The sequence below is a fragment of the Colobus angolensis genome, unplaced genomic scaffold (assembly GCF_000951035.1).
Source record: "Colobus angolensis palliatus isolate OR3802 unplaced genomic scaffold, Cang.pa_1.0 Scaffold58, whole genome shotgun sequence".
In the NCBI taxonomy this organism is placed as follows: domain Eukaryota; kingdom Metazoa; phylum Chordata; class Mammalia; order Primates; family Cercopithecidae; genus Colobus; species Colobus angolensis.
This window is the reverse complement of record NW_012119376.1, coordinates 6,968,923-6,989,696: the sequence shown is the minus strand read 5'-3', so window position 1 is coordinate 6,989,696 and position 20,774 is coordinate 6,968,923. Positions and strand designations below refer to the sequence as shown.

Here is a 20,774-nt window from a genome sequence, read left to right as displayed (position 1 = left end):
CTAAAAACACAAAAATAAGCCAGGCATGGTGGTGTGTGCCTGTAGTCCCAGCTACTTGAGGGACTGAGGTGGGAGGATCACCTGAGCCTGGGGAGGTCCAGGCTGCAGTGAGCCATAATCATTCTATTGTACTCTAGCCTGGGTGACAGAGTGAGATCCTATCTCAAAGAAAATAGATAAAATGGCCAGGTGCAGTGGCTTACACTTGTAATCCCAGCACTTTGGGAGGCTAAGGTGGGCGGATCATTTGAAGTCAGGAGTTTGAGACCAGCCTGGCCAACATGGTGAAAGAAACCCCGTCTCTACTAAAAAATACAAAAATTAGCTGGGTGTGGTGGCGGGTGCCTGTAATCCTAGCTACTTCAGAGGCTGAGGCAGGAGAATTGGTTGAACCTGGGAAGTGGAGGTTTCAGTGAACCAAGATGGTGTCACTGCGCTCCAGCCTAGGTAACAGAGAGAGACACCAACTCAAATAAATAAATAATAAATAAAATTAGTATCACATTTATGAGACAAATGATGTTTTGCTAAAAATCACTTTGCTTCTTATGTTAGGAGATGGTTTGGATTCCTTTGAGGTTGGCTTGCTATATTTCTGGGTTCTGGACCACCACTTAGTTATCCTACCACATGCAGTGACTTGAAACCTTTTTTCAAGGAGGACACTGTGGTTTGGCCTTGCCTTAGCATTTTGCATTACTGACATCTGAAGTCACTTTCTGCATTCTTTCTCATTAATCATCTACAATTTTTTTTTTTTTTTTGAGACCGAGTTTCGCTCTTGTTGCCCAGGCCAGAGTACAGTGGCATGATCTCAGCTCACTGCAACCTCTGCCTCCCAGGTTCAAGTGATTGTCCTGCCCCAGCCTCCTGAGTAGCTGGGATTACAGGCATGTGCCACCACACCCGGCTAATTTTGTATCTTCAGTAGAGACAGGGTTTCTCCGTGTTGTTCAGGCTGGTTTCAAACTCCCAGCCTCACGTGATCCACCTGCCTGGGCCTCCCAGTGTTGCTGGGATTACAGGTGTGAGCCACCACGCCCGGTCTACAATTTTTTAAAGTTTTATTTGGAGCTCACAAATACAAACTCAAGGGAAGAAATGAAATCGGTCTTTTTCAGTGATAGAGCAGTCATTCTGGTGCTCAAAATACACATAAATAAGTTGTTTTAGAGATGAAGATCATAATGAGAGCCTAACGTTACAATAATCTCAGAGAAAACTTGCAGAAAGCCAGGAATTCTTCCATTTGACCAATTTTTGGGAGGGGTGAAAGGTCTGGGCCCAGATGGTTTTACCTGGAATTGGCTCATGAAACCCATCCGCACTGCTGTGCCTGACCCAGAGCCCATGAAAGGGCCTGGAAGGAATGGCACCTGCCAGCTCAGGATCCATCCCACTTCTGGAGCTGGAGAGCTGGGGCCACCGGCGCATGGGACCTGCCGGCTGAGTGGTTTGCATGATGGCCCGCAAGGACCTGCTGTGGAGGCCCTTGCTGCCACTGACGTCTGTCCTTTCCCTTTTGCCCTTGCATGACACACATTCTTTCATTTTCATTCTTTCTCCCTTTCTGTCTCCCTTACTCAACCTGTTATTTTAATAAATGTCTTTCTGGCACAGTGAAACTAAAAGTGGAGCAGAAACTGGAGCAGATTGGGAAGGTGCAGGGGGTGTGGCTGCACACTGCCCACGTCTTGTGCATGGAGGCCATCCTCAGCGTAGGCCTGGAGATGGGAAGCCACAACCCGGACTGCTGGCCACACGTGCTCAGGTGCATGACGGGCTCCCACCCCCAGATGGCACTGACCCTGCCTCAGGAAGCCTGGAGTGGGCTCTGGGGGGTGGAGAGGGGTAGCCTCAAGAGCCTGCCGGCATGTAAATCAATTATAACAATTCACAGAGTTTGATTAAACTTCAAATAAGACGTGAAAAGAGAAGACGCAATAAGGGCCCAACTAAATGTATGTTTTGAAGAACAAGGGACAGAACTGGGTCTCAGGAACTGTGACTTTTCTATTGACATTTTTACGAGAGAGGGAAGGAAGAAAAAACAATTAAATAATTGACTGAGATGACTATGTAAGTTAAGTGAATACTGTGCCAATCTAAAACTGGTCATGTCTCTGCAATATTACATTGCTAAATGTTTATCAATGTCCTCTTTACTTAAAGAAGGATTTCAGATAGTCTATTTGGATACATAAAATACAAGATACCTACCTTTAATGTAGCTAGACAGAAACAAAACAAAACAAAATAGTACACCTCTGCCAAAGACAGACCAAAAATTTGGCTCTAAGCATTGTAGCATCAAAGTGAAAAGAAGCTCCCAGTGAGTTACACAGTGCATAGTGCCTGTAAGATGAAAACCAGCAATAGCTCCAGAGTCCAGGTCCTCTTACAACTAAGACTGAAAGCACATCTCCCCAAGCGCTGCATCAGGGCAGACCCAGTACCGTGGAAGAAGCACTGCCCATGGAACAGGACGGGGACTGGCCACACTGTGCCTTCTCCTTCTCTGCAGCACACGCCTCACACTCACTCCAAACCCAGATCTAGGCAGGGAAGGCATGGGGCAAGAGTGGCCAGGGTGATGGCCGATGGCCCAGGGCACCAGCCAGAGATGGGTTCAGTTTCACGTCGTCAAAGCAAATATAGCCGTGAGTGTTTGTTGAGCAAAATGGTTCTATTATGAAGGCTGCTAACCTGCTGCTCTTTATTGCTCTAACAAGAAAAAAAAAAAAAGGAAAAAAGAAAAAGGCTATCCTGGTACACAAGCAGCGGGTAAAGGATTGAAAAATTCCCTGATTCTAGAACATCAGAGTGGATTATCCACGACGCTCTTTACCGGTAAACAGACTTACTCTGAGATGAGGGATCTTGCGAACCATCCTTGTCCCAGGTTCTGTTGGAAAAAAACCATTTAGAAGTTGGCGGTTGTAGCACATGTGGTGACTCTTCTCTGTGTTTGCCATGATTCGGTGACTGCCCTTCCACCCGGCCGCCACCCACCGCACCCAGACTTGAGTTATGTGGCGCCGTCAGGACCAGGCAGGAGGTGGCTGGGCAGAACTCATTGTGGCTGGATGGCCTGTCGGTCATAGCTATGGCCATTCTGGAATCCCATCGTAAGGAAATGCTTCCCAGCTCCTAGTCAGAGCACTGTATAGAGGGAAAGAGGGTGCCTGGGGAAAAGTGGCTCAAACAGCAGGAGGGCAGATAAGCCAGTAAGCTGGACTAGGAAGGGGGACTGGATGAACGGGGCCTCATTGCCTGTCTTTCTCCCAGCCTGGGGTGGAAGAACCCAAATACTCCTTTACTCATTTCAAGGCTGTCTGGTCTAACTCAAATACTACTACTAATAATGCTGTGTAACATGAGAACACACGAGGGAAGGACTGACTGATCACAGGAAAGAGGAAAGCTGGGGAGCTGGCAGAGCTGGCTGCATTTCCTTTGTCTGGCACTGTGGGGTTGATGGAGCTGCCCTGATGAGCTGCAGAGTCTAACAGCTGCTTGTCTGTGCTCTTTCCAGGATGTGTGAGTACGTGGGCACCCTGGAGCACAACCACTTCAGCGATGGCGCCTCGCAGCCCCCTCTGACCATCAGCCAGCCCCAGAAGGCCACTGGGAGCGCTGGCCTCCTTGGGGACGCCGAGTGTGAGGGCTCGCCCATGGAGCAGAGCCCGGAGCAGGGGCGCTCCCTGAGCACGGCCCCCGTTGTCCAGCCCCTGTCCATCCAGGACCTCGTCCGGGAAGGCAGCCGGGGCCGGGCCTCGGACTTCCGCGGCGGGAGCCTCATGAGCGGGAGCAGCGCCGCCAAGGTGGTGCTCACCCTCTCAACGCAGGCCGACAGGTGCGCGGCGCCGGCCTCCCACGCCCCGGGAGCCTGCTCACCAGGCGACACCCACGTCCATCTGGTCTCAGTCATGCCAGGGACGACCCAGGTGTTAGCCAATCCCTTAAATTTCTTCCATCTTTTTCAAGCTTTGTTCTCTCTACCATTACATCCATACTCGGAATGAAACGTTTTCTACTAACACTGGAGGGGCTGAGGAAGGCCAGCTGGGGTCAAAGCCCTGCACTTACTCTGGGATCTCAGGCAATCTCACCTCCCTGGGCCCTGCGTGGCCTTCTCCATTGGTAAAATAGGGTCATTTTTTAAAAGTAATTCTGTCATCGGGTAGTCGTGAGGGTAAATTAATTAGTAACTTGATGCACCTGGAGTGAAGCTTGGCAAATGGTAAAAATCCACTATTTTTATGATTATGGCTGTTTTCAAAAATCCCACATGCGTGTGTTACTTATTGATGCCCAACAACCATGTGAAGGTGAAGAGGGAAAATCACCAATCGTCTCAACTCTTTGGTGGTACTTCCTGATGTAGAAAGTGCTTTTGGTCACCAGTCACACACAGCTCCACCTCACTTACCTCTTCAGCATTTGGTCACTGTGTCCCAGACCCCCTGCACGGGCACAGGGAGGACTGTCAGGAAGGGGATGGGAGTGGGAGGAGCACTCCCTGGGCCGGGACTCAGATTGACCTGAGTTCCTGTCCTGGCTTTGCACTCCCCAGCTGCCGGGTCATGTCTGTAGACATAGCTGCACTGAGACTCAGTTTCTCCATCTACTATCCCACTACCATAATTGCTTTGTCCTGCTTATCCAAGTTGGCTGTGAAAATGTTTTAGAATCTGGAAAGCAATAGACAGTGTCAGGTGGAATATAATATTCATCACTATTTTCTTACTAGGAATGAGGGAGGAGAAATGGTCAATGGGACCCAGAAACCAAATGGTATCAAAATAGCAAGAAAAATATGTTTGTTTGGATAATTTATAAACGTTAGATCCACTAATTCCCATCTTAACTTGCATGTCTCATTTTCCTCCTTCAGAAAGGACTCATGATTCCATTTCTATTAGCGACCCTCTCCCTGAAGCAGCCCATGGTGCCCCCACAGCACTGATTGCCCTGTGGTGTCGTGAGGCTTGGAAGGCAGATACCAGGGTGACCCAAGAGCCACGGAAGGGCTCACCTGGCACATTCCTCATTGTGGCTTCATAAAACAGATATTTGATCTTTACCATTCTTCATTCCAGTGACCTTCAAATCCTCCCCTAAATTCTGCTACTGTGCTCCCCACCTTCCTAAATCTTTCTGCTGGCAAGGTCTGTGCCCAGCTGAGCAGAAAAGAAAAAGAACTTGCAAGATCCGTCATATTAGGGAACATTCTTTCTTCCAAATAGATACATGAGTTCCCATCACATCCAGGTGTTCGGGTGTGTTTGAGGCCAGTCCCCGCCCTGTGGGGGGCTTACAGGATCCACTCTTAGCTGTTTTTGTATCCCTTCCAGCTTTATGCTCATAAATTATAGACAGACAAAACGTATTCATCAATTTACTGGGGTTTTTTGACATCGTTTATGAAATTGAAGCTAATTCTGAAGATTCCATTCCCAATTACTCAGTTTCTGGGAACAACGCCTTGCCATCTTTCAGCTTCTTGCCAAGCATTTGATGAGAGCCTGCCATGGCTGAGCTAGACCACGAGGGCACAAAGATATTTTTAAATATATTATTTGTGCCTTTGAATTAAAATATCACAGAGCAGACTTGTACACAGTTAGAATAGATATAATAATACCATACATTTGTCTACAGTGTTTACACGCATTTCCATTGATCACATCAACAAAATTACCGTAATCATTCTGCCATAAAGACCTTGCTGAATTGTTGCCAAATAACACATCTCTTTCTGTTTGCATCCAGGCTCTTTGAAGATGCTACGGATAAGTTGAACCTCATGGCCCTGGGAGGCTTTCTTTACCAGCTGAAGAAAGCATCGCAGTCTCAGCTTTTTCATTCCGTTACAGATACAGTTGATTACTCTCTGGCAATGCCAGGTAATTGTTTCCCGGAAGAAACCATATACCAGGAGGTTAGCGGGAAACAGCCCAGGCCTCTGTCACCAGCAGCGTGCCTGAAGATTTGACTCCACCTTCCCTTTGCTTACACTCACACAAGCTACGCCCAAGTATAGATTTGTCTCCGGATTTTGAGGCACCCTGTGTGAGGGGTGGTGTAACTCTTTGTGAATGGAAACGTTGCTGCTACCACATCTATAAGAATTCCCACTGGAGCTGGACTAGGTTGTTCTGCTAAGTTTTGTGCTTGTGGTAGAAATTGTGTGGCTCCTTAGGGTGCAGATAGCTTCCTTCACATGAAGGTGGAACTTTTCTGCATATCACAAACCACACCGCACACCTCTGTCCAGCCAACTGGACAGATTTGTGATATGCAGAAACAACCACTGATCCCAAAAGGGGTGGTGAAAAAGGAAACTGCGTGCCACTCTTGCAAAACTGACCTCAGAGGCATATCCCATTAATGATGGGTCAGTATCCGTGTCATCTCCAGTGAGGCCAGGTGAATAAATGAGGCCTTCTTGAAGGCCAGTGTTGTGGAAGACAATGTAGAGTTGTACTGAATAAGGGACCCAGAGGGTTGGCAGGTTGCTCACAGATGGAATTGTTCATCCACAGCACCAGTGGTTGTCCTGAAACAGTGAGCACCTTGTCCCAGATGAGTTCTGGGCAGAGACAGGGAGCCATGTGCTGGGGAGGCACTGTAGTGACGTGTTGGACTGCACAACCTCTGAGGTCCCTTCCGTCCTTAGGAATCTAAAGTTCTAAAAGCAGTATATTTGATTTTTTTCATCCTTGCTGCAGATTTGGATTTGAGAGCCACAGTTGTTGCCCCACTCGTTTTTAATAGACTTTAAAACCTAAGCGATATAAAGCCAACCTCCCAGGCCCATCAGACTTTCAGAGAATCTCTGAGCCCAGGGGTAACCTTCAAAGTCTTTCTTATTGGAGAAAACAGTAGACTCTGAGCTTACAAAGCACACAGTGAGCAGGGGCCAGGAAGAGGCAGTAAATCTAGAAAGAGGGAGACTTGCTTAGGAATCAATCAGGTAGGAATATAAAATGCAGCCTCCAACACTTAACAGCCACAGCATCTGAGGCAAGTCATATCACCTTTCAGACATTCAATTTTCTACTCTGTAAAATAGCAATAATTATATTTTCTTCTTAAAAGAAAATGTGGGCTGCATGCGGCAGCTCACGCCTGTAATCCCAGCACTTTGGGAGGCCGAGGCGGGTAGATCACCTGAGGCCAGGAGTTCGAGATCAGCCTGACCAATATGGTGAAACCCTGTCTCCACTAAAAATACAAAAAAATTAGCTGGGCGTCATGACGTGTGCCTGTAGCCCCAGCTACTCAAGAGGCTGAGACAAGAGAATTGCTTGAACCTGGAAGGTGGAGGTTGCAGTGAGCTGAGATTGCACCACTGCACTCCAGCCCGGGCGACAGAGTGAGACTCCATAAAAAAAAAAAAAAAAAAAGGAAATATAATTGCTTTAAAAATTAAAGTTATTAAAGACTTACAGAACCAACACAGTGTCTGATGCAGGGTAAACATCCATGGTGATTCTTACAGGTTGAGTATCCCTAATCCAAAAATCCAAAATGCTGAAAATTCAAAACTTTTTAAGCACTGGCATAAGGCCACAAGTGGAAAGTTCCACACCTGACCTCATGTGACGGGCCACGCTCAAAATGCAGGCACACAACACACAGTTTATTGAGGGTCCCCAAGGGATACAAAAATTGCCTTCAGGCTGTGCGTAAGGTATATATGAAACAGAAATGAATTTTGTGTTTAGACTTGGGTCCCATCCCCAGTAGGAAGTGGAGGAGAGGCAATAGGACATGAGCAAGAAGGGAGTGGGGAAAATGAAGGTGACAGTGGCAAAGAGGTAGCCCAAGATCAGGGTAGACAAGGATGGTATTGAAACAAGACAGAGCAGGCCAGACAGCATGTTACTGAGCAGCAGAGGGACCAGGCCTGCTTGGCAAAGGCTGCAGAGGTTTATTAAGGATTGTCAAAGTAGATGATGAAGTGAGAGGTGACAGGAACAAGAGTAATAATAATAGCTAATAATGTTCAGTTTGTATGTGCTGGGCCCATGCTGAGCACTTTATGTGTATTATCACGTTTAATCTTTAAAGCAATTTTAGAAGTGGGCAGTATTATCCCCAGGTTTACAGATGAGATCATTAAAGAGAAAAATCTTTTTTTTTATTATTTTTTATTTTTTGGAGACGGAGTCTTGCTCTGCCACCCAGGCTGGAGTGCAGTGGCGTGATCTTGGCTCACTGCAAGCTCCGCCTCCCGGGTTCATGCCATTCTCCTGCCTCAGCCTCCCGAGTAGCTGGGACTACAGGTGCCCACCACCATGCCCAGCAAATTTTTTATATTTTTAGTAGAGACAGGATTTCACCGTGTTAGCCAGGATGGTCTTGATCTCCTAACCTCGTGATCCACCCGCCTCAGCCTCCCAAAGTGCTGGGATTACAGGCGTGAGCCACCATGCCCGGCCTAAAGAGGAAAATCTTTGGCCAAATAAAACACAACTACTAAATGGTGCCAGGATTTGAACCCAGACAGTCGGACCTCTCGGCCCTCCTACCAAACCGCTACCTCATTCCCTCTTATCAATTTCTAATCACACCTGTCACATCTCAGCTACCGGGGCTACAGTGCTGAGTGACAGGGCGATGCAGGCCTTGCTGAGTGAACCACCACATTCTTCTTGAATCCAGGGCTCCCTCCTCCCTTGGTTAGCCAATATTGAATTACCCTACTGGTCCTACCTAGATTTTCAACCTCTCTCTTTGCTTGAATAGGTCAGACTATGTCTGAGTTTGGGCTTTCTGGCATTTATGTTCTTGCCTTCCTGTAGGAGAAGTTAAATCCACTCAAGACCGAAAAAGCGCCCTCCACCTGTTCCGCCTGGGGGATGCCATGCTGAGGATTGTGCGGAGCAAAGCACGGCCCCTGCTGCACGTGATGCGCTGCTGGAGCCTAGTGGCCCCACACCTAGTGGAGGTGAGCACTGGAAAGGTGGGAAGAGCCTGGAACTGCTAAGTCAATGACCAGCAGAGCCAGCATGGGGGCCTGCAGTCATGTATGGGGACAAAGCACTGTGGCCACTGGGCAGTGGGAACTTGCCCATCACCTGGTCACAAACATCACTGTTTTCTAGTTATACCTCATGACATCTAAAGAATCACCCCAAAGGGCAGTACTACCCTAGTCTCACTCTGACCCTCTTTCTTTGCAATTGTACAACTCAGCTAGTTTTTCATTTTTTATGATCTGGTATCAACCTGAGCCTGGAACAGAAAGACTGTGGATGGTTCCTAATAGCTTTATTTGCATACATAAATATAACAATGTCTTTGGTTCCTACCAGTCCCTGTTTTCTAATAGCTAAATATACTCAGGACAGTGTCCTTTCAGTCAGGGAACAGTATGTCTTAGTTTTCTTAACAAAATTAATACTAAGACCCTTTCACTCTCCAAAGGGAAGCAGTTCATGTGATCAGTTTTATGGCAGCTCTACATCTAAGCATCTCAACACATGAGGACTGGCCACTTCCAAGTTGACAGGGAAAACTGTTGCCCTGTTTTGCAGTGATAGCTATTCTTAATAGCCCTTTTGCTCTTACCTGGTAGAGATAAATCATAAAACACTTCTTGGAACTTATTAACCTGAGAACACTCTAGTAAGCAAAATGGGTAGAAAATAGCAATGTAGACATGGGGAAAAAGTCTGTCAGTTATCTTTTACTCTACAATAAGGCCTCCCCAATATCTAGTGGCTTAAAACAACAACCATTTATTTAGCTCATGATTCCATGAGTCAGATATTTGAGGTAGGCTTCTCTGGGTAGTTCTGGGGTTGGCCAGGCGTGGCGGATCTCACTGGCTTTAATTGTGTATCTGTGGTCAGCTGGTGCAAAGTCTGGGGCCAGATGGTTCATGATGGCCTTAACAGGGATGGCTAGACAAATAGGTCTCTCTTTTCATGGTCTCTTCATGTAGACTAGCCTCCAGCAGACCAGCCCCAGCTTGTTCACATGGCATTCTTAGGGTTCCAAAGAGCAACAACAGGGTTAACCCCAAATCACAAGTACTTTTTAATTCTGTTCTTACATGATGTTTGCTTGTGTTCCACTGGCCAAAGCAACTCACACCTCCAAGCCCAGGGCCAGTACAGGAAAGGACTACTCAAGAGCATGGATACCAGGAGGTTTGTAAACCAATTAGAGCTACTGTGGCAATTTGTCCCTCACCTCACTGAGGAACAGATGACTCATCTTATCTTCCTACGTGTGGGGCACAGCTAAGATGAAACCGTAAGCCATTCCTAGTCTGGGTTCTGGTGTCTTTATAGTGAGCATGTTCTGTACCATTTAAGAAAACTGTCATGTTACAGAAAAATAAATTACCAGAAACTTTTCTTTTTCTAGAAACATTAACATGAAATTGAAGTTGTGCCTGATAAGCTGGTTAAATTGTAAAAAATGCAATTTAGTGTGCAGTTTGCTTAGACTTATCCCTTAGAGTGTTTTGATTTTAACAGAATTGCTGCTTCTACCTCCTTGTAATGATGTGGGGTAGGAAGGCCTTCAGAAATCACATTCTCACTGTCTGCTGTCCTGATGGTATGCCACTCTCTGATGAATTTTGCAGGCTGCTTGCCATAAGGAAAGACATGTGTCACAGAAGGCTGTTTCCTTCATCCATGACATACTGACAGAGGTCCTCACTGACTGGAATGAGCCACCTCATTTTCACTTCAATGAAGCACTCTTCCGACCTTTCGAGCGCATTATGCAGCTGGAGTTGTGTGATGAGGACGTCCAAGACCAGGTCAGTGTGACATGGTCATCAGCGTCATAGCTGGCTCTTACTGAGTGCAGTGGCAGGCACGGTTCTATGAGCTTTGCACTCTTACTCTTTCCAATGATCCTATGTGGAATCTGTAACAGAGAAATTAAGCAGGACCAGGCGTGGTGGCTCACACCTGTAATCCCAGCACTTTGGGAGCCCGAGGCAGACAGATTATGAGGTCAGGAGTTCAAGGCCAGCCTGACCAACATGGTGAAACCTCATCTCTACTAAAAATACAAAAATTAGCTGAGTGTGGTGGCACATGCCTGTAATCCCAGCTACTCAGGAGGCTGAGGCAGGAGAATCGCTTGAACCCGGGAGGCGGAAGTTGCAGTGAGCCCAAATCATGCCACTGCACTCCAGCCTGAGTGACAGAGCGGGACTCCGTCAGGAAAAAAAAAAAAAAAAACCAGAAAGGTAATTTGACTAAGGATACATAATCAGTGACTGGTGGAGCTGCGATTTGAACCTAGGCAATCTGCTGGCCTATCTCTTTACACCTGGCCTATATTCCTAACTGCTGCCATACTGTCCACTGAAGGCAAGGTAAAGAAACTAACTGGAGACTTCGTATTTCACATGATGGTGGGCTAGAAATACAAGATCTCTCTCTCTGAAATCCACCAAAAATATTGAATAGAGGTTTAAACATTTCTTTCAAATACCTTGACACACTGACAAGAAAGTAAGGAGGCCCCAAAACTGAGTGCCAATGGGAAGCCAGAGAAGTAAGCAGAGCCCTTAGGCCGGTTTTACCATGAGGGAATTTGCTATTAAGTGGAGCAGAAGTTCTGGTCATCCCAGACAAGAGTGCACAAAAACAGAAAACAAATCTCAATGCAAACTTTACAACGCTGATGTTCATTCAGGTCAAGGTTGAATTAAAACAAACTTAATGTTCACTCAGGCCAAGGTTGAATTAAAACAAACTTAATGTTCACTCAGGCCAAGGTTGAATTAAAACAAACTTCCTGAGGATACTATCAGCTTGTTTCTAACACTGGCTCTTAATGGAAAGTTTTTTAAAAAGAGCGCTCCAGGATTTATTATTACAACTTAACCCTTTTATGTGATCTGTATGTGAAACTGCACCACCTCAGGGTCTGAGAAACTTTACACAGGCACCATACAGAAGCAACAAAATTCCCCCTAGAGCAACTCATGTCAATGCAGGCCACAAAATAATCCCACAAACAAAGTTTCAAGGTATATGAGCTCTCAGTATTTTTCAGAAATTCACAAAACACACAAGAAAACAAGGCAATGGAGAGAACTGATAAAACAACCAATGGTACAACTAGACCTGTAAAGGATTGAAATATTGGTATCTTCCATGCAAAATATTCAATCAAAATGCCTAGTAAGTTTAAGGAAATAAAGGAATGAAAATACAAGTTAACACCTAAAGACTAGATTGTTAACACTTAAGGTAAGTTAATACCTATAGTTAGCTCCTAGATAGTTAACACCTACAAGTTAACACCTAAAGGTTAGATCATTAACATCTAAGATAAGTTAACCTAGATGGGTTAATACCTAAGACTTTATACCCATAAGAGTGAACTAGGTGATTCAGATCAACTTTCCCACAGGGAACAACTAAAAAAAGCTGGATAAAAAAAAATTTTAATCACTCAAAGACACTGACATACTATAGGGCAGTGAAGAACTACAGGGCCAAGATGTGGGAGAAAAAGAATACCCAGAGTAATCTTCCTGGTATTTGAGGCTGTTTTTCCTAAAATGGAATCTACTATTTTTAAAAAAGGAAGATATTGGGTTGGTGCAAAAGTAATTGTGGTTTTTGCCATCAGAGCAAAAACCACAATTACTTTTGCACCAGTATAGTACAAGACGGAGAAGCTCAGCAAAGTTGCAGTCTGGGACCTCCCAAGTCTGGTAACTTCCTGACATCTTGAGTCAGGATCTTGAAGTGAAAGGGACATCTTAGAAAGAGAGGTGAACCTTAAATAGATTAGTCCTAAGAGAAAATAAACCCAACTTCAAATAATCGCAATCCCTGACATGAGATTAAGGTAATCTGAGATTTCTAGTGCCTTTCTGACAGAAGGCACCATTAATAATAAGCTTCAAATTATTTCTTGATTTGCAGGTGCAATGTTTGCATTCAATAAAAAATAACCAGGCTCATTAGGAAATAACAGGTCATTGAAAACAAAAGTTTAAAAAACAAACAATAAACACACACAGGAACCCAGATATCAGAGTTATCAGAGACGTACTTTAAAATAACAATGCTTAAATGTGTTTAGGAAGATTAAGGACAGGAGCAGCTTTGGCTATGGTGATTTGAAGAAGTTAGGTTAACCTTTCCCACAAAAATCAAGCATAAAACAGGACAGGACAGAATTGTCCAAAGCAACCATCTGAGGGGTCTGGAAATTGACCAAAAGCAGACAACAAATTGAGTAGCATTTATTCTTAAAAATAGTGTTTGCTAGAACTTTGGTTAAGAATAGTGGGAGTCTGACTTTCTTGCCAAAGACTGAAGCAATCACCTTTACTCCCAAGCTCTATTGGCAAGAAGAGTAGTTTGACCTGTGTGAGGCTGACTGAGAAAATCATCAGCTTTTCTACAATCAGGGACAGACTTGGTATGGAGAAGAGTGGGGAGAAGATCATTGACTTGTCAATTAAAAGTGATGAATTCATGGAGAAATGAACAGGGGACTCCTGCAAGCTTGCTGGCCTAAGGTTTGCAGTCAGTAGTGTACTAGCAAGAAATCTAAGATCCTGGATATCAGAGATTCATAGAGGGACCAAATAGTCTGTTCACACATCCCTGGGGCATGTACAGGGGAGACTGTAAAGATTTCATCAGAAAGTAAAAGAAAAGGGAGATAAAAACTGGCTGAACTTTGAATATTCTGGCCAACCTTCTCACACAGATTGATTGCCAGAGGGTAGGAACCTTAAAGACTCAAGGTGTTTGAGCACAGTTTCCACCCACATGATCAGTTAACTACTAAGCTATGCAGACATGGGGATGAACACTAGGGAGTCAGGATAAAAAATAAAAATGAAGAACAAAAACTGAGCAGACACATGAGGGCCATGGGAAGAGACAGATTCTACAGACTAAGTCCAAGCACCTTAGTCTGGTTAAGGGAAAAACCCTCAAAAATAAATTAGCATCCAGCATTGCTACAATATATTTTCTAAAATGTCTAATTCTCAAAAATATGAGTGATGCAAACAAACAGGAAAGAGTGAAACATACTCAGAGGGAAAAATAGTGAATAGAAACTGACTTAGAGTGAGCCCAGATACATTTGGGAGCCAGAGCCTTCAAAGTACCTTTTAAATATGTTTGAAAAAATTAAGGGAAAATACGACAATGACTCAAAAATAGGGATTCTAAATATAGAAATGGGAACTATAAAAATGCAAATTTTAGAGTTGAAAAGGGCAATAACTGAAATGAAAAATTAGCTATACGGACTTACCAGAAAGATTTGAGATGGCAGAAGAAAGCATCAGTGAACATGGAAATAGATTAATATAAATTATCTATTGTGAAGATCAGACAAAACTAAGTTTGAACAAAAATAAAGCCTCAGAGATTTGTAGAACAATGTCAAGCATACCAACATATCTGTAATGAGAGTCCCAGGTGGAGAGGAGAAAGACAAACAGATGGGAAAATATATTTAAAGAAATAGTGGAACCCCAATTAGGATCAACACAAAGATATCTACAATAGACACATTATAGTCAAAATGCTCGATGACAATGACAAAACCTTAAAAGTAGCAAGAGAAAGACTATATTACTACAGAGGAACTAATGCTAGGATTAATGCTTGGATTAACTAATGCTGACTTCTTCAGAAAGAATGAAGGCTAGAAGACAATGTAATGACATATTTAAAGTGCTGAAAGAAAAACTGTCAATGAAAGAGAAATTACTCTTCAAAAATGAAGATGATGTAAAAACATTCTCAGATAAACAAAAATTGGGAGAATATCTTGCCAGTAGACCTATTCTACAAGAAATACTAAATTCCTTTAAGCTGAAAGAAGTAACACAAACTGGTAAATCTATTGCATAAGAAGAAATGGTACATATGTGGGAAAATATAAAACAGTATGTACATTTTTCTCTTTCTCCTAATTTATTTCAAAAACCTAACGTTTAACACAATAACTCTAACACTGTATTGTTGGATTTATTAAACAAGAAGATGTAATATAAATAGCATTAGCAGAAAGGAAGGATGGGAAATGGAGCTATGTAGAAGCAAAGTTGCTGTATTTTGCCAGAATTTGCTCAGTATTAACTTGAGGTACAAATGTGATCAATTGAAGATTCATATTATAATCCCTAGGGCAGCAACCAAGAGAGTAACAGAAAAAGATGAAAAAATAAACATGAGTGAAAGTGATCACAAAAAAATGTATTTAACATAAAAGAAGGTAGTAAAAGAGGAACAGAGGAACTAAAAGGACGTGATATGTAAATACGCAGAAAACAAATAGCAAATGACAGATGTAAAAGAACCATGTCAATAATGGCATTAAATATGCACTAATGAAAGGATGGTCAGCATCATTAGTCATTAGGAAAATGTAAATCAAAACCACATGAGATAATATTTCACATCTACTAGGATAAAAAAGATAGATAATAGCAGCCAGGCACAGTGGCTCACTCCTGTAATCCCAGCACTTTGGGAGGCTGAGGTGGGCGGATCAAGAGATGGAGGTCAAGAGATGGAGACCATTCTGGCTAACACAGTGAAACCCCATCTCTACTAAAAATACAAAAATTAGCTGGGTGTGGTGGCGCACATTGTAGTCCCAGCTACTTGGGAAGCTGAGGTGGGAGAATCACTTGAACCCGGGAGGCGGGAGGTTGCAGTGAGCCAAGATCGTGCGACTGCATGCTGGCCTGGGCGACAGAGTGAGACTCGGTCTCAAAAGAAAGATAATAGCAAGTGTTGGTGAGGGAGGAGGTGGAGACCTTGGAACCTTCATGCCCTGCTGGTGAGAGGGTAAAATGTGCAGCTGCTTTGCAGTCTGGCAGTTCCTCAAGAGGTATGTACCCAAGAGAAATGAAAACATCCATACAAATCCTGTACATAAATGTTCATAGTAACATTATTCATAATAGCCAAAAAGTTAGAAACAACTCAAATTCCAACAGCTGAGGAATAGATACATTAAATTAGGTTATGTCCACACAACGAAATCTTATTCAGCGATAAAAATAAAGTACTGATATATGTACAACATGGATGAATCTTGAAAACATTACATTAAATGAGAAAAGTCAGTCACCAAAGACCATATGTTATATGACTGCATTTATATGAAATGTCAGAATAGGAAAATCTATAGTGACAAAAAGTACATTAGTAGTTCCCTCAGGCTGAGGGTGGAGTGGTGGAGTAGGCAATGACTGCAAATGGGTACTGAGGTTTTTGAGGGGGCAAATAAAATTGTTTTTAAATTAGATTGTGGTGATGTTTGCACATTAAAGGTCTATTAACCTCATAAACTTGTCATTAGTCTTTGAAGAAAAAATATGTAAAAGAAAAATGTATGTATACATAATGTAAGAATTTGTCTCTAAAGCAGGGTTTAAAATTCTTTGGAAAAGTTTGACAAGGTATATCATGTGAATTCAGATTCATCTTAAAGAATTATGCTTAAATAGGAAAAAGGAAACTTATTTTGGTCTCAAGTAGAAAAATATATTGCTTTGAGTTTTATGTAGATTTAGACTTTTAAAATGTTAGAAGTGATTCTTACTAAAAGTGATTTGTAAAATTACACCCTTGGTTTGATCACCGGTGATTACAGTGTTATTCTCATACCTTTGTGTATTGAACTATTTCCAGAAGCAAGTTTATGTAGATCCTGAACAGTAATATGAGAATGTGATTGGTATTTGTCACCTTTATTTTAAAACTAACATCTGAACACTTCAAAGCTGTCAATGTGGATTGGTTAGACCAATAACCTCTGCTTGATCCTTACAATTAAATTTTGTAACTAATGGTATTGTTCTTTCAAACAAGTGACATGTTTTCCATGACTGTTATGGGGAGGGGGGAAATAATTTAATCAGTTCTTGTTTAACAAATTGAATAAAGCAAAGGTTCATACATTAAAAAAAAAAAAAAAAAAACTCCCCACAGTACCCCAAGCCCGTTGGTTTCACTGGTGAATCTATAAACTAAGGATGAAATAATAGCAACCCTACTTAAGCTCTACCAGAAAATAAAGCAGGAAGGAATACCTCCAAACCCATTTTATGAGTTCTCGTTTCTGTGATACCAAAGTCACAAGAAGGAAAACTATAGACCAATATTCTTTATGAAATTAGACAAAAAATTCCTTTAAAAATTATTGGCCAGGCACAGTGGCTCACACCTGTAATCCCTGCATTTTGGGAGGCCACAGCAGAAGGTTTGCTTGAGTCTAGGAGTTTGAGACCATGCTGGGCAACATAGTGAGACCCCCATCTCTGCCAAAAAAAAAAAAAAAAATACATATAGCTGGGTATGGTGATGCATGCCTATAGTCCCAGCTACTTAGGAGGCTGAGGTGGGAAGATTCCTCGAACCCAGTAAGTTGAGACTGTAGTGAGCCATGATCACATGCCCCTACATTCTAGCCTGGGCAACAGAGTGAGACCCTGTCTCAAAAAAAAAAAAAAAAAAAGCAAAATAAATCCTGTAATATATAAAGAAAGAAGATTAAACATTGTGGCATATGGAATTCATCCCAGCAATGTAAGATTGGTTTAACAGCTCAAAGTCAATTAGTAGAATAAAAGATTAAAACCACACGATCATCTTGATAGAGACAAAACATTTAACAAAATTCATCACTCATTTTTGACAAAACCTTTTAAGGAAAGAGGAATTAGAGGGATTTCCTCCATGAGATAAGGGGCATCTTTGAGAATCCCACATCTAACATCAACTTAATGATGAAAGACTGAGTGTTTTTCTCTTGTAATCAGTAATAAGACAAGGATTTCTGTCTTCTCTATTTCTACTCAACTTTAACTTTTACTCATTGTATAAAGAAATTAAAGACATCAAGGTTTGAAACGAAAAGTAAGCTATTTTAGTTCACAGACAACATGCGGTTATATATAGAACATTATATGGGATTTACAAAACAATTCTAGTCGAGCAAGGTCACTGCATACAAGATCAACATACTAAAATCGATTGAATTTATATATATGAGAAATAAATTATCCAAAGATAAGTAAGAACAATTCCATTCAAAACAACATCAAATATGATAAAATATTTATGAATAAATTTAGCAAAAGAAGCTCAAGACCTGTACACAGAAGCTACAAAACATTGCTGAGAGAAATTAAAGATTCAAATAAATATGAGATATACCATATTCATGGATTAAAAGACTCAATATTTTTAAAACAGCAAATTTCCCCAAATTGATGTATAGATTCGGTGCAATTCCGATTAAAATCCAGTAGACCTTTTTGAAGAGATTGTCAAAGTAATTCTCAAATTTATATGAAACTGCAAAGAACATAACAGAGAAAACAAACTTGATAAAGAAGACAAATTATGAAAATTTACACGACCTGATTTCAAAATTTCAGTAATCAACACAGTGTGGTATTGGTTTGAAGACAGACCTCTAGTTCAGTGGAACTGAAGAGTAAAGAAATAAATTCTCCTGTTTATAATCAATTGATTTTTGACAAAGATACCATTGCAATTCAGTCATGAGAGGGGATATTTTCAGCAAATTGTGCTTGAATGTATGTGATAAAAGTAAACTTACACCTTTACCTCTCACCATATTTTAAAAACTTCAAAATGGGTCATGATGTGATCCATTAAAAGAAAAATGGATGAATTGGACTTCACCAAAACTAAGAACTTTTAATCTTCAAAAGACACCATTAAAAAACAAAACTTTTAAAAAGCCCAAAGTTGTGGAAAAATATTTGCAAATTATATCTTGGGAATATATAAGGAACTCTAAATACAAACAAAAAAGAAAATAACAAGAAGACGTGAACCGAATTTTTAAAAACAACAAAATATTTGACTAATAAGATGTGAAAAGTTGCTTAGCAGCACTAGTCATTAGTGAAATGCAAATTAATACAATACGGCTGATTATTCAGAAGATTTTTGAGTGAGTTTGTCTATTCTGGTTTTTCCTTTTCACTAAAATTAACTCCAAAATAGGGGGCAGAGAACTATATCACCCTTCCCAGAAATTCTGCTCCTTTTAAGGAGAGGACTTTAAGTGCCCCTTGCTTTGTGTCTGCCAGGTTGTGACATCCATTGGTGAGCTGGTTGAAGTGTGTTCCACGCAGATCCAGTCCGGATGGAGACCCTTGTTCAGTGCTCTGGAAACAGTGCATGGCGGGAACAAGTCAGAGGTGAAGGAGTACCTGGTTGGTGACTACTCCATGGGTAAGAATGTTTGGATGATTCTTGCTATTCAGCATTAACTCTCTGTGCCAAGTTTCATGCTATTAAAAAAAAAAAAAAACAGTTGAACAATAGGGAAGACAGATTGTCAGCTATGTTTTATCAGCAGGAAAGAATGTGGTGTAGCAGGAACATGAGTTCTGAGTTCCGCCAGCAGGCTGAGAGCCCTAAGCATTGTCGGGCCCCGTTCTTGCTGACAATTGGGCAATAAGGCTGAGACTTCTGTTGTTTCACTTACGCATTGCTGTGTTGAGTTCATTTCTAAAGCCAAAAAGAAAAATGTTATCCATTTGCTGGTAAGAAGCAGAAAAGTATCATAACACAGAGTAACCAGAATTAGGGAGATTCAGTCTGCTGGAAATGGATGGGTACCTATAAAGCAAGCCCAGGGCCCAGGAGTGTTGTCTCGGAGGTTCCCAAAACCACCCTAAACTCAGAAACCCATGAGAAGGATTCATGGGACCCAGCATATTATGTTGAGATTTTTTACACAGTTCATGACTAAGTTTTAGCAATGTAGGAAGGACACAACAGATTATGAAAAGGAACGACACAGACAGAGTCTGGAGGAATCTATGCACCAGCCTCCCTGTGCTCTCACCCTCCCAGGAGGGATCACACACAACACATTCTTCCCCCAGCAGTGAAAACACAGCAACATGTTTGCAATGTTTCTGCCCGTGGAAGCCCATTAGAGATCTAGCTGGGGACTGACCACTTATGTACCCCTTGCCTAGCACATACCAAAATCCCAGACTCCCAACAGGAAAGCAGGTGTTCAGCATAAACCATATGGTTTGCATGAACAGTCTAGGCACGGTGAACTACTCTTATCAGTTAACTGTGGCCTGGGAGTACTCTGAGAACTGAGTTCCCAGATACCAGCTGAAGGCCAATTTTGCAAGCAAGCTTTCTAAAAGGAGAGTGGTCTCAGGCCTTCTGTGCTCTTTTTCTGCATAGATATAAAGAAACTCAGATATGCCACCAAAGGTCTATCTGAACCTGCCCTGCCATGTCCTGTAGATAATCTACAAATACCTTGTGCAGGAGCATTCCAGAGGCCACGTGGTTCCCTGCTCTTTAGACCAGCACATTGCCTCAGCTCGGCACTCATCTCTCTGCCGAGCTGCTCCCCTGCCGGCAGAGCTGATCACTGCACTGGAGTCAAGCCAGTGGTCCAAGAAAAAACCCAGGCATCTCCCCAGTAGATCTTTCTCAAGATCTGTCTCAGTGGAAGGTGCTGGGAATATGGGCAACCCTGGCAACCACGAGGGCAGAAACTTACTTTCTTACAATTCTATAATCTTCCTCCCTTAGGAAAAGGCCACGCTCCAGTGTTTGATGTATTCGAAGCTTTTCTCAATACCGACAACATCCAGGTCTTTGCTAATGCAGCCACTAGCTACATCATGTGCCTTATGAAGTTTGTCAAAGGACTGGGTAAGCAGAACCCTCTTCTCATGCCTTGTAACTGCTGAAGACCCCTTCCAGGGTGGCTCTGTG

The 20,774-nt window shown here is 42.6% G+C and overlaps 1 protein-coding gene across 1 annotated transcript in view; it reads left to right on the top strand.

The window, feature by feature from the left end:
* Positions 1 to 20,774, top strand: part of ARFGEF3 (ARFGEF family member 3) — a 185,815-nt gene that overhangs the window by 129,191 nt on the left and 35,850 nt on the right. The window contains exons 18-24 of the mRNA XM_011962073.1: positions 1,621 to 1,771; positions 3,536 to 3,856; positions 5,776 to 5,909; positions 8,814 to 8,959; positions 10,610 to 10,789; positions 19,109 to 19,253; positions 20,589 to 20,711. Coding sequence (XP_011817463.1) covers positions 1,621 to 1,771; positions 3,536 to 3,856; positions 5,776 to 5,909; positions 8,814 to 8,959; positions 10,610 to 10,789; positions 19,109 to 19,253; positions 20,589 to 20,711 — 1,200 coding nt within the window. The remainder of the gene's footprint in view (positions 1 to 1,620; positions 1,772 to 3,535; positions 3,857 to 5,775; positions 5,910 to 8,813; positions 8,960 to 10,609; positions 10,790 to 19,108; positions 19,254 to 20,588; positions 20,712 to 20,774) is intronic.